This window comes from Alligator mississippiensis, chromosome 12 (genome assembly GCF_030867095.1).
Source record: "Alligator mississippiensis isolate rAllMis1 chromosome 12, rAllMis1, whole genome shotgun sequence".
In the NCBI taxonomy this organism is placed as follows: Eukaryota; Metazoa; Chordata; order Crocodylia; family Alligatoridae; genus Alligator; species Alligator mississippiensis.
Window position 1 is genome coordinate 60,431,815 of NC_081835.1, and position 15,563 is coordinate 60,447,377.

Sequence of the window (15,563 nt, forward strand, 5' to 3'; positions counted from 1 at the left end):
TTCCCTACAGGAAACGTGAGATGCGAAGCTGATTTAAAAACGGAGTCACTGATGTTCACAGGTGGGATGTATGCTGCTCACTGTGAACAATTACTGCTACAAAAAAAATAATCTCCTGGGGTACTAACAGAGGAAGCCAAGTTCTGCAGATCTTCCAGGGGGTGAGCTTTGGAAGTGTTGAGTGCTGATAACTCCCAGGAAAGGGACTGTGTGTGTGCTCAGCCCCTCTCAGGATCAGGCCATAAGAGAGAAGCTCAAGGGAAGGGAAAGCAAAGAGATATTCTGGGGGAAGGAAAGAGAAACGATCCCTGGAAGTGGATAGGGGAAGATGGAGAGAGTGGGGTTATCCCGGCTAGCAGAAAAGCATGATAGCAGCATTTATACCTGGCTGAGACCCCTGGTTGTCTATATTTCCCTTCCATAGCATTCAGTCCTCAATGGCTCCTTTGGGAGCTTGAATCCAAATCTAATCCATTAGGTCCATGAGACCGATCGCATGATTTTATCACAGACTGTGACACCTTCCCCTCAACTACGCATCTCAACAAGAGGGGAAGGTTCCCATCGCTCCACTCTGGGCCCACGTCACAGCAGCATCCTCCAGCCAAGAGGAAGAAACCAGAGAGTCACTTGTGAGCTGGATTCGCTACTGCCTTAACTATACAAAACGCTCTTCCTGACAGAAATGCAAGCAGCACCTCCGCACTGTGCTGAGCGCCATTTCATGTTTAAACTGAATCCTCATACTAGGCAAAGTCAGGGATTAAGAAGGGCTGGCCTGATCCACGCACAAAGGGCCCAAAGCCTTTGCTGGCCTAACTCCATCAGCTTCACTGGTTTGCATGTTGGTAGAACATTTCACCGAAGACAAGTCCTTGGGGCTGTCTGGTGCTGCTCCTGATTTACACCGGCATAACAAAACACCACATCTGGACCAGTTGAAGCCCTGCACAATTTTTCTCTCTGCGGCTTTGGCGCTGCACCTTGAACCTGGTCAGATTATCGTTGCTATTCAAGTCCCCACTTCCTGTTACAGCAGCTTTGTGAAGTGCACGTGAACAGGTACTAACATTCATATTCACTCACTATCCAGCTTGGATGAGAACTAACCTTCTCTCCCTTTCAAGATGCACAAAGTCCCCATCTTTCTGGGATGCACCGGCACAAAACGGGGCACACTTTATTTATGTGCTCTGCCTTAGTCGGGCGCCCTTCTCACCTGCTCGGCCAGTCAATCGGATGAGCGGAGGGTCCGCCCAAGGGCTTTGCACTCTACAAGCAGAGTCGCCTCCCCAAACCGGACATTTGTCGCCGGCGTTAACAAGTTTCTGCTGCCGTGAAACATAAAACTTCCTTCTCCCCCCCTTCAACCCCCGCTTCCCTTTTGTTAAGCCTCCCCGACAGCACCGAGTGTCACCTTCCCAGGGTTTTTTAATATGAATGTAAAATTAGCGAGATTGCCCTTTCCCCTGGCGGACAGAATCCTCTGTTATTAAAAAGTAAAGCACTTTAATAATGAAAACTTTTTCTCTTTTTCCTGTGTTTTAACTGTTTAAAATTAATGAGAAGGGCATAACGGTTGTCAAAGCGATATTGAAAGCCGGGTAGCCAGGACCGAATAAGCACGAAAATCCCTCCAGAGTGTTAAATAAACAGTGCTTCAGCCCTCTCCGAATCCCTCTGTTGGTTATTGTATACATTCTGTAACAGCACTCAGAATAGATCTGAGCGCTGGGGAGGCAGAAAGGTTTCAGAATTCCAATAAAGGCCTCAAATTAAAGACAGCCTGGTGCGAATTCCTGGAGAAAATTAAAGAGACCTCAAGCTTAAGTGACAGGTGACTTGCTTCTGTGTCACAACTGTCAGGGGATTTAGTGATAATATGGCAATATATTACAAAGGACTTTTCTTATTCCCCCCTTTAGGTTTCAAAATGAGGTATCTCTTCTTCCTAGTGCGAGGGGGGGGGGAAGAAAGTAAGACTAAAATAAGGGATAAAAAAAAAAATAAAAAAAAATAGGTGCATAATTTCCAAAGTGCAAGGTCAGTTCGAGAAAAATAAAATGCGGAAAAAATAAATAAAGCGAACGGCAGAAAACATAATGTGCTTAGAAAACAGTGTTTTCCCCTTCTCCCGCCCCCACCCAGTCTTTTATCCCCTTCATCCCCTTGAGAAAGATTTCATTTTAAAATTGCCCCCTAATGGGCAGGGGGAAAAAAAAAGCTGGGTTTTGATTCCTGCCTTCCAGGGAGGTTGGTCTAAAATAAATAAATTCTAAATTTAAAAACTGACTCAGACTTGGAGCCAAGCTGTGCAAAGAAAAACCGCCGCGCGCCACACACTGCACTGCCTCAATCTCTGGATGGATAATAAAAGCGATTTTACTGGATGTTGACTGCAAGCGGTCCTGCATATTTTTACTCACATGAGTAAGCCCTATCCCTGCAAGTAGTCAATAGGAAGACTCACTTGGATGCCCTTACGCCAGATGCTAAGGCCTAAAAGATAAAGGATTGTGCTCAGGCTTTGCCAGATTCCTTCCCTTTCTCGATGCATTTATGCTCTCAGTTAATACAACTCTAATGAGAGTTTCCAATACCCTATTTTTAAGCAGTGCCTCGCAGAATGAGGTCCCATTTTTGGCTGGTCTCCACACATGGGCATAACTAACCCAATGGATATTACTGCAATCCAAAAGAGACATGTACAGTGTTGCAAGGTTTTTAAAACCATTTCATGCCATTATGAGAAAAAAAAAAACATGCCAGGAAAAGAAAGACTCGACAATGTGTTTCTTAAGACAAAAAATTATGGCCATTAAAACTGGGGCGTCTTGGCATCAGGGAGGCTAACTCTCCAGTTTCATTATGAGCACGGTTAAATGAGCCAGTTATTGCGTGGTAAGCTAGCATGCAAACTTGCGCGAGGGCTTCAACCCTATGGTGTGTGCCAGGTGGCTGTAAAAAGTGACCGCTTTTATATAGCAAAATCCAAGACACAAGCCTGGATCCTCAACTGAGCACTTCTGGTTCAGGTTCGTGTAACTGCCTTCGTTTTGTGCTGCAGGCCAGCTAATCGGCGGTGCTGAGAGGCTACTTCCCGAACCAGAAGCAGTATAGTTGTTTTACGGATGGTGCTGTGGCTGGGGGGCAATTAGCACGTCCTCTCTGCAAACACTGCATGAAGCCAGAGGCGGTCAGCCAACTACGGGCCGATTTTCCCAATTCCAGACAAAAGTCCTCTTGCCCTGGGACCCAACCCCAAAATTCAGGATGAGCGGTTGCTTTAGAGAACTTGCTCTTCAATGAACATATAGCAGAGTAGCTGACACGGTGCAAGTTTACAAGCTAACTTATCTCCTGTAATGTGCCATGCCTTCAAGAGGATTAATGGGAGAAGGAATATAGAAATACAGTAAGACCAGAGCAGGTGGGAATGTTCTTAGGGTTAAGGAAAGAAGAAAAAAAAAAAAAGAAAAGAAAAAGGCCATAATGTCTACTGCTACCATGGGTACTTTAAAACAAAATGAAGGATTTTGTTTTAATAACTTTTTTTTTCCAACCCCCACACAGTCCCTAGAACCCAACAAGTTTTTTTCCCCCCTCAGTAAAAGTTGAAAGATCAAATTTATTCTCTTTGTAGGCAGGTGAACACACACACACCCAGACGGAGCCACATATATATTTTATACGTCTAAATATAAAATATACATTTTACAGGCGCTTCAGCTTGCTCCCTGGCTGCGCACAGAAGCCCAAAAAAAGTGTGTTCCAAGGGGGTACTTATAATGGACTTCAGTCAAGGCAGAGAGAAACAAAGAGCATTATAATGAGGTGGCTGTGTGCTCGAGTATAATATATACATGACACCACGCACGGAGACCTGATAAGGTAAAGATAACTGTAATTCGCAGGCGGCAAAGCCATAGTTTAGTTAGTTTAGGTCTTTCGTAACAAGTGGAAATTAAAACTTCCAACCACGGCCTGCTCCACGCACGGTCGAGTACATCCACGTCTTGGTCTCCCGGATCTTTGAAAAATGTCTTATAGACTTTAAAAGAGAATAACCTTCCTGGATTTTTTTTAAACACCATATAGAGTTAAAGAGAGAATTAGGGCCCAGCTATAGATCTCTATACGTTGCCATAAAAAAAAATCTATAGAATGACTGGAGCCTTTACTACTCTTTCGAGATGTTTAAGAGTAATTCCTGTGAAACCCTACATATAACATCCACAGAACTACAGTGATTTCATCCCTATTACACTTGAAAGGATTTTCCCACTACTAGATATTTCCTTTCTTGGTCCTAGTCCTTTAGACCAGCGTCAGGCAAAACCTTCAGTTTCTGCTGGTATAAAATCCTGCAGCAGGGTTAAAAATACATTTTATAGCTCCGCTGAAATCGAGCATTAAACTACCGTTCAGAGGGGCTGTATTTCAATTAGGACACGACTACTTAAAAGTTATAATATGCTTTACATTTTGAAAGCCCTTTATAAATATTAATTCATCAATCTTTGTAACCAGCCTTGCTGGTTTGGTATTAGCATTATTCTACAGATAGGCACAGTGAACCCCAAAGAGGCTAAAACCACGTTATTTCAAGAGGCCACTGATTTCTTATTCAGCTGCACCATGGGCATTACAAGGGGTGAGTACCCAAAACCTTCTGGACACCTTCCAACAGCTGCTGTTTAAAAACCAAATCAATACCTGTCAAAGAAATATTTTCCTTTCCCCGTCCCCTCCTCCCTAAGTTCCCTGCATCTTGGGTCTTGCACGAGTTACCTTCAGTCCTGTATCAGCGTCAGATTTAAAGTAAAGACATCTTTCGAGGGCTAGAAATGGAATTTTATAATCATTTTAATGAGGAGATTCTCAATCTCTGCATGGGACCCACAGAGCCTGCTTCCAAGGGCACGGCAGTGACAGTTTGTGCACAGAAAAGCAATTTTAAGTGACTTTTAGAGTAACACAACAATTCTAAACTCACACTGCCAAACATTTTATACTAACCTCCACACATGTCCCCATGCTTATTAAACTACATATTTTCTAGACTACTTTATAAACCAGGATTTAGCCATAATAAGGATTTGCGAAGGGCTGGGAAAATCTGGGTGTGAAAAGTGTTTCCTCAGGTAAGCTTAATAGCTGTAAAAATGCAGGGCATGCTGGAAGTATGAATATTCTTCCAGAGCATGTTTTTTATTGAAAACAAGCCACAGCTCCTAACAGAACCATCTGCCGGGAAACTGGAAGACAGTGGACAAGCTGAAGACTGTTGCGTGGAATAACTGAATAAGCGAACTGGCAAAATAATAAGCGAGTGGAAAAATAAACCTGGGTAATGCTTGACATTTGCTCAAGTTTTCTTTAAGATTGAGGCTCTTACAGAATGCAATCTGTGCCGGTGGCAGAAAGAACCAGTGCAAATGCCTGAATTTTATGAATTAGCAACTAAAATGCTGACCCAAACCCAAAGCTAGACTCAGTAAAATGTCTCCTACCGGCTCCATCAAGGTTTCAATCAGGCTTCTCCAAAACAAAATAAAATAATATTAAAGCCTGGATAACACAACACACAGTGTCCTTTGTTCATTTGCTTAAACGACTGTTGTGTCATTTTTAATGTCTCCTAATATTTCACAATACAGCAAATGGACCACAAACAGTATGTCATGCCAACTGCAGCCTTTGCAATAAGAGCCTTTGCAAGAACACAGTCTGGTATGAAACTTTTGCTGATAAGCTAAGAGTCTAAGCCAAGACTGCCATTTTGGGACAAAAGTTTAAAGGGGCACAAATGGAGCAAGTGAAGAATATGAAGGTTTGCATTACCTTACAATATGGCTTTATACACCCTTTTCTTTGAGCGAGACAACATAGTTAGTGAATGAAACCAAAGCAATTCCAAACCACCAAAATAACTCACTTTGTTTCCCCATTGGTGCCCCTTGAAACGATCGTCCTTCACTAAGTTGGCCAAAATGTCCTCCATCTTCATTTCTGAGACCCTGAAACAGCACAAAAGAAGAGAAAAATGGTCATTTCTCCAGGGCAACATCAACCTTTCTGCACAGAAATGGTTTCTCTTCCATCCCATGGGAGTCAGACCCAACCAGTGATACCCAAGAGGGGTGGAGTGGCAAGGGAGATGAAGACCTACAAGTTCAGCCTGACCATAACGTCCTATACATTTATCCAGCATCTTATCCAGGAATTTGGCTTCAGTCACCATGAAAATTTGGCAATCACTAGAGAAGCTGCACATACATATACAGGCTTGAAAGTGTCTCAAGTTTTCCTCCTACTTCTTGTTTCCTCTAGTTCAATAGAGTAGTGCTTAGGAAACAAGAACTCAGGCAAAACATTCAACCCTTACTTGAAGGAACAAGTACATTGTTATACTTTGAGGACTCAGACATGTAAGCTCTTCTCTCCTGTTAAGGACCATCTCCCACCCGCATCAACCAAAAATTTTTATTTCAATAACTTCTTGTCTTAGTGGGATCTGGTTCACTCAGTCGTGATATCAAGATAGATCTAATTCTCTGGTCCTCAAAAAGAAACCAGCACCTGATATTACTAATGTAACAAACAAGCAAGGAAGAAACCTCTTTAACCACGAGCTCCATCTTTATGCACCAGAAACCAGTGAGAAACAAAATGCAAACTGGTAGAAACTCAATTTATCGTTTCTTCTGCTGGTCACCTTTTTAAGCTTTCCTGTATATCGGAAAAGTGTTGTCATCACTGTGCTGCAGAGTACAGAGAGTTTAAGTGATTTATTCAGAGCCAAAACCTGCAGTCAAGACTCTTAACCTCTATATCTGTGCTTGAACCACAAAACCATCTTTTTTTTGGCTAGAAACATGGGGCTGACGAGGCTGGAAGTTAGGGAGAGGATTTTGGAACAAGGGTGGCATAAAAAGTCTAGAAAGCTGGGATTTTCATATTTCATTTGTCCAGTTAGCCTCTAAATAAAAAAAAAAAAAGCCAAACCCATTTGGCAGTTCAGCTATCATCATTCACTACAGGTCAGATCTTAGTCTTGTTGAAGCTAATGGAAGTTCTGCCATTGACTTCAACAGAACCAGCGTTGGGTCATGTGGGCAGTCCTACACTATGAGAGTCCAACCCAAATTTGGAGTAAATTGGAGAGAGAAAATATACTTGTCTCTGGTATGGTATGTGCTTCCTTTAACCCTCCTCCCTGCCACCAGCCTCTGAGCCCTCATTTTAAAAAGCAACATTAGAAATACAAGAACAAGAGAATTTTTTAGCCAAATGCTCGGGGGCTTCAAATGCCACGCGTGAAACTCCTCCTTCCAGACCCATCAGGCGATTCCCAGATCAGCAGGGCATGGAAGCACTGCTGAGGCTGCTCGAACAGCTCTCGGGTAGGGAGCGAGCAGTCTCTGCGTCACTCGGTGGTGGCTCTCTTCTGATAATCAAAAATCTACTAAGGTGAGGCTCCTCTCATTCAGAAATACAGTGGTTAAAAACCTAGGACCTAGGGCGGAAATGATGGAGTCTCCTGGACCACTCCCCACCCCAACACCCCCGAAAGCAAACCCTGCAGAGCACTTCACGGCATTCTTCTCCAGACAAGTACCTCCCCCTTGCCCACCGCATCCTGCAGTTATCCCGACCGAGCGCAACGTTGCCTGGGTCAGGGCTTGGCTTATTGAGTTAGCCTGCTCTCCAGCTCGCTCATGTCTACGATGGACATTTTTCTGCCAGCCCTTAAATTGCTTTGCATTCCTTTCTTTTATACTTTCCTTCTCAGGATCACAACTCGAGAAGAGAGAATCCAGCATCTCTCCTCCAAGAAGTGTAAATAAAGCCACCTGTGATCATCAAGGGCCCTCTGGCAGTTTTTTAAACCACAGGAATCAATCAGGTGTGGCAGCCAAATGCCATACTTGGCACTTAGTCTCCATGAGTCTACCTACAGTTTTTTTCTGCACATTCAATCAGGTGATCAATTTTCCACTCCCAGCTGTAAGACACTTGTCTATGGCCCTGATTCTGCAAATTCAGCACATCCTTAAAAAATTAAGCATGTGAATAGTTCCACTGATTTCAGCGGACCTACTCTCATGAGAAGCTAAACTCACACCTAACTATTTGAAGGTTTGGGCCCGGGTTTCCATGTGGCTACGTTTCACAAATGGGCGAGTTTATCTCTCTATAGAAGAAACTAAACTATTCACCTTGCTGTATCGGCGTAAACCCAAATGAGGCGTACCAAAGTCAGCGCTGGTCTTTTACACTTACATCTGTTTGAAAGGGAACCGAGTTTGGATCGACTTGGTTTAGAATCCTACTAAGTGAATAGAAACGAGTGGGATAGAAAAGCAGGAGCGTTAACACTTTGTACTTCGTTGCCTCAACTAACAGGAATTGATCGACCTTCGCAATACTGTATGAGACACAAAGGGATGAGCAGAGAGAGTAAAGCAACTTTTTTAAGGACACACGGGGGATCAGTGGCAGAAGCTGGGAAAGAAGTGAGGGCTAAACGCTCTCAACGCCACGATCACGTCTCTAAATCACAGAGCTGGAGACGAGCATGGCACGCGGGAAAGCTTCCCCCTACCGTTCTAACAAACCTTCACCAGTCCTACCCAGTTCAAGGAAACGGGGCAAACGCAATTTCTTCAGTAACTGGCCTCCAAGCCTCCGCAACAGAAACATCGCAATCATGCCCGAGAGAAAGGGAAAGAGCTAGTCCAGAGAAGCAACAGTTTAGCCCAAAGGGTTGCAGGCCGTGATTGTGCACGGCCGCGTCCCAGCCCATGCGGGAGGCTGTCTTGATGTAGCTGGGGAATCTCAGAGAGAGAGGATTCCTTCGTGGAGAGCACAGAGGTGGAGAAAGGAGGGGGGAGAGACACGGGAGGAAGGGAAATGGAGCATAAAAAGACAACTGAGGGTTCTTCTGTTTGTTTTTGAAAAGTATAACAGTAAATTAAAACATAAATGGCAACCACTTAAGCAAGAGAAAGGCATTTCTCCCCATACCCCCAAAGGTTGCTTTGACACAGCTATGAATGAAAATGTCAAGCCTTTGACATTGATGTGTCTGAGATGTGTCATCCCCTTCTCCCTTTCTCCTCTCTCCTGGCATGCTGCCAGCTCGCTGCCTTACAGCTATGTGAGCTCGGTTCACAGCAGGGAGCAGCGTGCGCGGGGTGGGGGTGATTCGGGCGGGGGGGTGGGGGAACGACTCGTGCCTTCACGGTGATGCGCTTTCCTGTATAAATTAGTTAGGCCGCCGTTAGGAGATAAAGAAATTATCTGATGGCTGTCGAGGCAGGAGCTGCTAGATTGCACATGAAGGAACTAAAAGAGACGTAAGCACAAGGAGGAAATACCCAACTCTCGGCAGCGTTTTGCCTGCTTCTTGTTGCCTTCCTTTGAAGGAAAATGTGTTAGTTAGACACAGTGCTGAGGCGCAACATTTTGGAGGGTAACCTTAAAAAAAAAAAAAAGGAAAAGTCATCTAAGTCAGTGCATGTGCGCTCGTGACAAGGGAAGGGAAACGTAACATCGAATTATGCAATGCTACAAAATAAGAGTTGTTGAGGCAGTTGTGCAACTTTCTTGAGCTCCAGTGGGCATTGCTTTTCTCACCAGAGCCACAGCGAGAGGGTTTTGGCCAAAGTAAATCCTACAGAAGCCAAGTACAGGCTTCAGATATGCGTGGAAATTAACTGCGAATGATTTCCAATTTCCAAGGCAGTTACCCCTAATCCTGAAGTAGATGTCCATCCTGGAAGAAGCCCGTGCCTGGTCCCATTGCTTGGGTATCAACAGTTCTTGACCTACCCCTTTATATCCTCCGGTAGGGATAAAATTCTGGGCCAGATCCTTTTCTGATAGAAGTCAGCCCAACACTGCTAAACTACACCAGTGGAGGATGACAGGCGTCTGTTGGGAGAATTAGCTGCTTAGAAAAAAAACCCCCAACTTTTTACAAAGGATTTACATTTCAACAACCCCGTCAGGAGCTCATTATGAACACCGATTTTAAATGAAGCAAGGGGGGAAAAAAATAATACAAAGCCAAACCATTTACACAGCCTGAATGGAAAGATGAAAAGAAGATTGAGCCCAGATAAACATGAGCGATCAGTGCCCGAGCGGAGCTGGTGGCAGGCTGGCACAGGCTGTCTTTTGCCCTCGATGCTAAATTGAATTGTCAGCATTCTCCCCATCATGCTCTGTTTGTGAAGGGTGTGGGCAACTTGTGCTGATAGCACTTGCTGCCCTGAGCTTCAAGCTGCCTTCATGAATCATCTCTGTAATTCATCAGCACGGTTCAGTATCCTATTGCCCCTTTAAACATGTGCGCACGTGCACACTTGAACTACTTGATTTGGAAGAGCACAGGATATACTACACACAGGCCAAACCACCCTCCTGTGCTAATTAGACAAGCATTTCTTCTGATCTGAAAACTGTAGGTGAACTGCACTCCATTATCCAGAAGTCCCTGATCCCATAGGCGGTACACTTTATTAAGGAAATTAAAGCAAAAAACAAACTCCCAAACAAGCAAACAAAATAAGCCCTAGGCAGGCACTCCTCTGTGGACTTCAGCTGCACTGATTTCAGAAGGCAGGAATAGATTCACATCCATCCCTTCCAGTCGAGCAATGGAAAGCATCAGTCTAAGGATGCCCAAACAGATGCCTCTCTCAACAACAGGTCTCCGTAAATGCTATAATTGCCAGGTTGAGCAGGAGACACTACTCCCTTAAACTTGCTAGAAAAACAAAAACAAAAGAAACTTTCCGAATTAAAAGTTCAGAGCAAAATATGGGCAAACGCAAACCATTTTGCCCTCCCCCACCCAAAAAATCATCATTAAAAAAAAAAAAAAAAAATACAACTTTCCAGTTGGAGTTAAAAATTCACAATTATGTGGGATTTCACCTTTAAATGTCAGTGCTGTTTGTTACATGAAAAAAACCCCTGTCAGCTTAGCCCTCCTTGTCTTGCTGGTGTCTGCTTAATAGATAGTTACCTGGGATGATGGATGGCTCTTTGTTAGACCACTAAGTGGCTCACAGCCGAGAATAAGCCCGTATTTACTGCCAGCGTTTGTTTATTTCAAAAATGCAAAACCAAATTTGATGTTGAGCCGCCCCACCCCGCATAAACACGTAAAATAGAAGCCAGATAATTTGCGTGTCGGCGTTTACAGGACTCCATCAAAACTGGCGCTGCACCGAAGTGATTTCACTTGGCTGTTGTTCTGAAATGCCAAGAGACGGGGATGCGGGGAGCCGAGGAAGGCAGGCAAGTCCAGCAGACTGGTGCACGGCTCTGGGATCTGGCGGCAGTAATTAGGAAAGGGGCAGTGTAGGGAGGTTCCTCCTCCAGGATGGACAGTGCTGTGTAAAGATTGACTTTTTCACCCGAGAATTACAGGAACTGGGAGGCTGACCTGGAGGCACAACTCTCTCTCCCCAAGGCAGCTGGGAACAGTGCAAGCTTCCCTGCACTGAACCCAAAGGCAGCCAGACCCACCCTGGAGGGCACTCCTTAAGGCTCATTCGGTTTTGGTTTTACTCGGAAGGCAGCTAAGAAAGGTAGTGCCCCAGAGGTGGTTTTTATGAGAGGGGCACTTGTTAGCTACAGACTGATGCTCAAGACCTCACTTCATGGAGGCCGTCACTGTACCCATGTATCAGCTCTCCATTTCCTTATTTAGCTGGTCTTGCCTTCTTCACCCCTACTTCCTCGCTCCCAGGTGAGCCAAAGCTGGCAAATACCAGGTCTTGCCTTCTTCACCCCTACTTCCTCGCTCCCAGGTGAGCCAAAGCTGGCAAATACCAGGAGCCTCCTGACCTGTCTTGGCCAACACCTCTTGGTCTTAGCCAGCCTGCACTGCTCATGTCTTCCTAACCCAGAGGCCATATCAAGTTCTACCAATGCATTCAAAATATACCTTGTAATAGCTTTCTCCATTCCATCTATACAGCATGGTTTGGCCAACTACCTGTCAGTTGTGACCCATAACTCTGTAGCAGTTCCCCTCCTGGCTCTCTCCTGGAGAGAAAGTACCAACTCTGACAACACGATGTGGACAAGTGTCCAATAGGCTGGGCTCCCTTGAATGTGAACTCCGTGTAGGCAAGACTGAAACCCAGAGCCCTCGAGGTAACAGTGGGGTGCAATGAATCACTGAGCGTCTCCCCTCCTCCCTAAAACCACACACGCATTCACTCGTGCAATAAATGTGTCATGCTTGATTACATTACAGGTTTCAGTTCCCTCCTTCTGCTATGCTGGGGCTAGTCCGGGATCACAAGAATTAATAACTCTTATTAAAACATGTACAAGACACGGTCCCTCTGAAAGTGCCACGGAAGGTTAATTAGCTAGGAGGAGCTGGAACTTTTGTTCGGGTCTCTGACTCACTTAATCTTGTGAGAAGCCAGCAAGTTGACATATTCTGCCTCCGAAGGAATCAGGATGAGCAGGCTGTTCCCGTGACAGCCAATCCGAGCCGTCCTTCCGATCCGGTGGACGTATTCCGCAGGTGAAACCGGAGCGTTGTACTTCAAAAGGGGAACACAAGGAGAAAGGAGGAATTAAACAAAACGCAGCGGAGCTGATTACAAACATGCCGCTTTGTGTCCGTTTGCCTAAAAAGGGAGCTAAATAAAAACTGGGTCTCTTGCCTACCTTAGAGAGGGGCTGTTTATAAAGAGCCCATCGGACTCATCTCTGGAACCATCACTCAGCCCCATCAGCCATCGCAGGTTTTTGACATGTGAATGTGACACATTGGCCAAGTTTCAGATAATAGGACAGTTTCCCCATCTCGGTGTCTCTCTTCGCTTTTTTACATTTTATTTCTACACAGGCTCGTCAGGAACCTGTTTGCCTCTTTTTTTTTTAAGCAGGAATGCCCACACAGAGCGACAAGCTGCCTGCTGTGCATCGGGGAGGAAAGGGGAACGGTTCAAATTTACAGTCGGGCTAAACCACTGGGTTGATTAAAGCAAATCGCTGATGGTTACCCGGCAGAAAAGAACCAGGGGCAATATGCAGGTGTAAGCCCCGCACGCGGCGTGCAGTGAAAGGAGGTGATGTCTCCGGACCCACTGTCTTGCCATTTGTACCTATCAGGCTCTCTGAATTTTGATTAAGCCGCCGCTAACGTGCCAATGCCTCTCATTGACTTCAGTGGGAATTCAAGCTGCTCAGCAGAGCTTGCAGGATCCTATAAACTGGGACATGATTTTTTTCTCTCCTCCTGGAAAAGTGAACGCGTGTGTGCACACACACACACACACACATGCTACTTAGAAATAAGCCCTCAGCAGTTTAACTGGGAAAAAAAACCCCAACAACCAAAGCCCACTCTAGTGTTTATACCTGTGCCCTCTGGCAAATTTTCTACTGGCTAGAGGTGTGAGTAAGATGCTGTGAGCAATCTAATTGCTCCCTGCAGGTCAGTGCTCTTGGACACAGTTCTCAGGACAGCTGAGCTTTCACCTTCTGGACAAGCAGCAGTCTCCCAGGGCCTCAGATAATTTGCACCGTGTTGAGCATGGCAAGTGTAACTGGGCCCAGGAACGAAAGACTCTGCTCCCCCACTCCAGTCCGAGCAGCTAATTTCTGAAAAAAATTGATTATTTTTTAGCCAAAATTATAATCCTACTTGTTCCCTAAAGGGATGTGCTAGAAATTAAAAGGCTGCTCTGTGAAGGTTGAGCAGCCCATTCTGCTTACCCAACGGTCACTTAATGTGTGAAAACTTTCGGTTCAACATCATTCCCTGTATTTTGCAAAGCCAACTTGTAAACTTAACTCTTTTTTTTTTTTTTTTTTTTAAGTTAAAGGAGAGCTGAAGTTTCACACACATCCTCTCCCCTGGCACCTGAAATTAAAGCCTGACATTTCATTAAGGCTTGATCCTACTTCCATTGAAAACACAGACAAAATTCATGTGGACACCAATGGCACAGTATCAGATCTTCAGAGGAAACCCTAAGAACTGCCTAATCCTGAAAGGTGCTGTGTGCTTGCTGCTCTAGCAGAGTATACAAGGGCTTAAATTAGCAATGTGGCTAGGTTTCCAAATTGAAGCCTCTGGAGCTACACAGGGGCTTATAGTAAGGCATGTACTCAAACTCCTCAAGGAATTGGGTCCTCAGCCATGCCTGTGATGGGGAGCACAGCATTACATTAAAAGTGGCCAGAACCTGGCAGGATCAGGCTCTAATTCTTTTCTATTCATGGAATATTATTTATCTGCTAAAAAGGCTGGATTAGGAAAAAAGAAAACAGAATGAAACTCATGGAGCTTCTACAACGTAGGATTAACCCCTGAACCTGCTCTGCATAAAAAGACAAAGGGTATTTGAGAATCCTTTGGCATAAAGGAAACACAGGATCTGCTAGTGGAGACTATTTCTCTGCTGAGGAGTCATTGGGACTCTGCGATGGACCCTTCCTCACATGTACTCATATTGCAGGATCTGGGCCTGAAAGAACAGAAAATCACTAGGAGGCTCCCCCGTCTGAATACAACTGCAAATACTTTACGCACACAAACCCCCCAGAAACCTACCTGAACAATCCAGGTGACTTGAGGCAGGTCCAACCCACGGGCAGCAACATCCTTTTATAAGAAAAAAGAAATCAGCTAAGAGAAACTGCCTTGGGAATAAGTGACGTCCTGGGAAACGTGATGTTTTTGCAGGGAGACTTTTGGACCTCTTATATTAGATGGAGATGAATGGGAACTTCATAATCGATATGTAGGGGTTTAAATGCAAAAAGGAGTTTGCAAAACCTAAGCAAAAACAAATACATTCCCACAGATGCAACTAAATCTATTTCCATGAAGCTATGCTGATTTACAACCGTTGAAATCACTGGCCCCTTAAATTCCAAGGACCAGATTCTACCACCTGTATGTTGGTAAGACCTTGCTCCTTCAGCCCTGCTACTGACAGAAATGGCACTGATGTTACAGGCACATGAATAAGGGTGGCAAGATCCAGTCCTAAGACAACGTTATTGATTGAACTTAAGCCTTTCCTTGCAGTGTTTGCAGTCGCTGCAGCTCTGTGCTACCAAATGAGAACTGAACCGTAGAGTATGATGCATCTATGTTTGCCTTCCCAGCCAGGCAAAATGCAGGAGAACATACATAAACAGAACCTGTAGGGAAAAGGGAATTCGATTTTTAAAAAAATTAATTCAGGTTTAATGATCTCTAGGGTTAGTACTCTCATCTGTACAAAATATAACATTTTCAGTCTCTCACCATTACTTTAACCGCAGATGCTGGTTTTCAAGCATTTAGGAGGCACCTCCTCTTTTATACTGGAAGCCTTGCTTATATCTGAAACAAAACCCCTTTCTATTGATTTCCCTAATAAGCCTAAACATGAATTCCTGATGGCTCTCTTGCTTCAATAAGGTCAGATCAGATCAACCACCTCCTTAATAACTTCTGTTGGCTCACAATCCATTTCAGAATCCGGGTCAATACTCTCCTCCGGACCCTGTAATCTTGCCACCCTTAT

The 15,563-nt window shown here is 44.7% G+C and overlaps 1 protein-coding gene across 6 annotated transcripts in view; it reads right to left on the minus strand.

The window, feature by feature from the left end:
* Positions 1-15,563, minus strand: part of DDX31 (DEAD-box helicase 31) — a 67,012-nt gene that overhangs the window by 27,098 nt on the left and 24,351 nt on the right. For 4 of the 6 annotated variants that reach the window (XM_019475819.2, XM_014603835.3, XM_019475823.2 and 1 more), the window contains 3 exons: positions 14,600-14,650; positions 12,439-12,578; positions 5,939-6,020 (listed from right to left, as the gene is read on the minus strand). In XM_019475819.2, the coding sequence (XP_019331364.1) occupies positions 5,939-6,020; positions 12,439-12,578; positions 14,600-14,650 (273 nt within the window). The remainder of the gene's footprint in view (positions 1-5,938; positions 6,021-12,438; positions 12,579-14,599; positions 14,651-15,563) is intronic. The other 2 variants (XM_019475821.2, XM_019475820.2) reach the window with 1 other exon arrangement.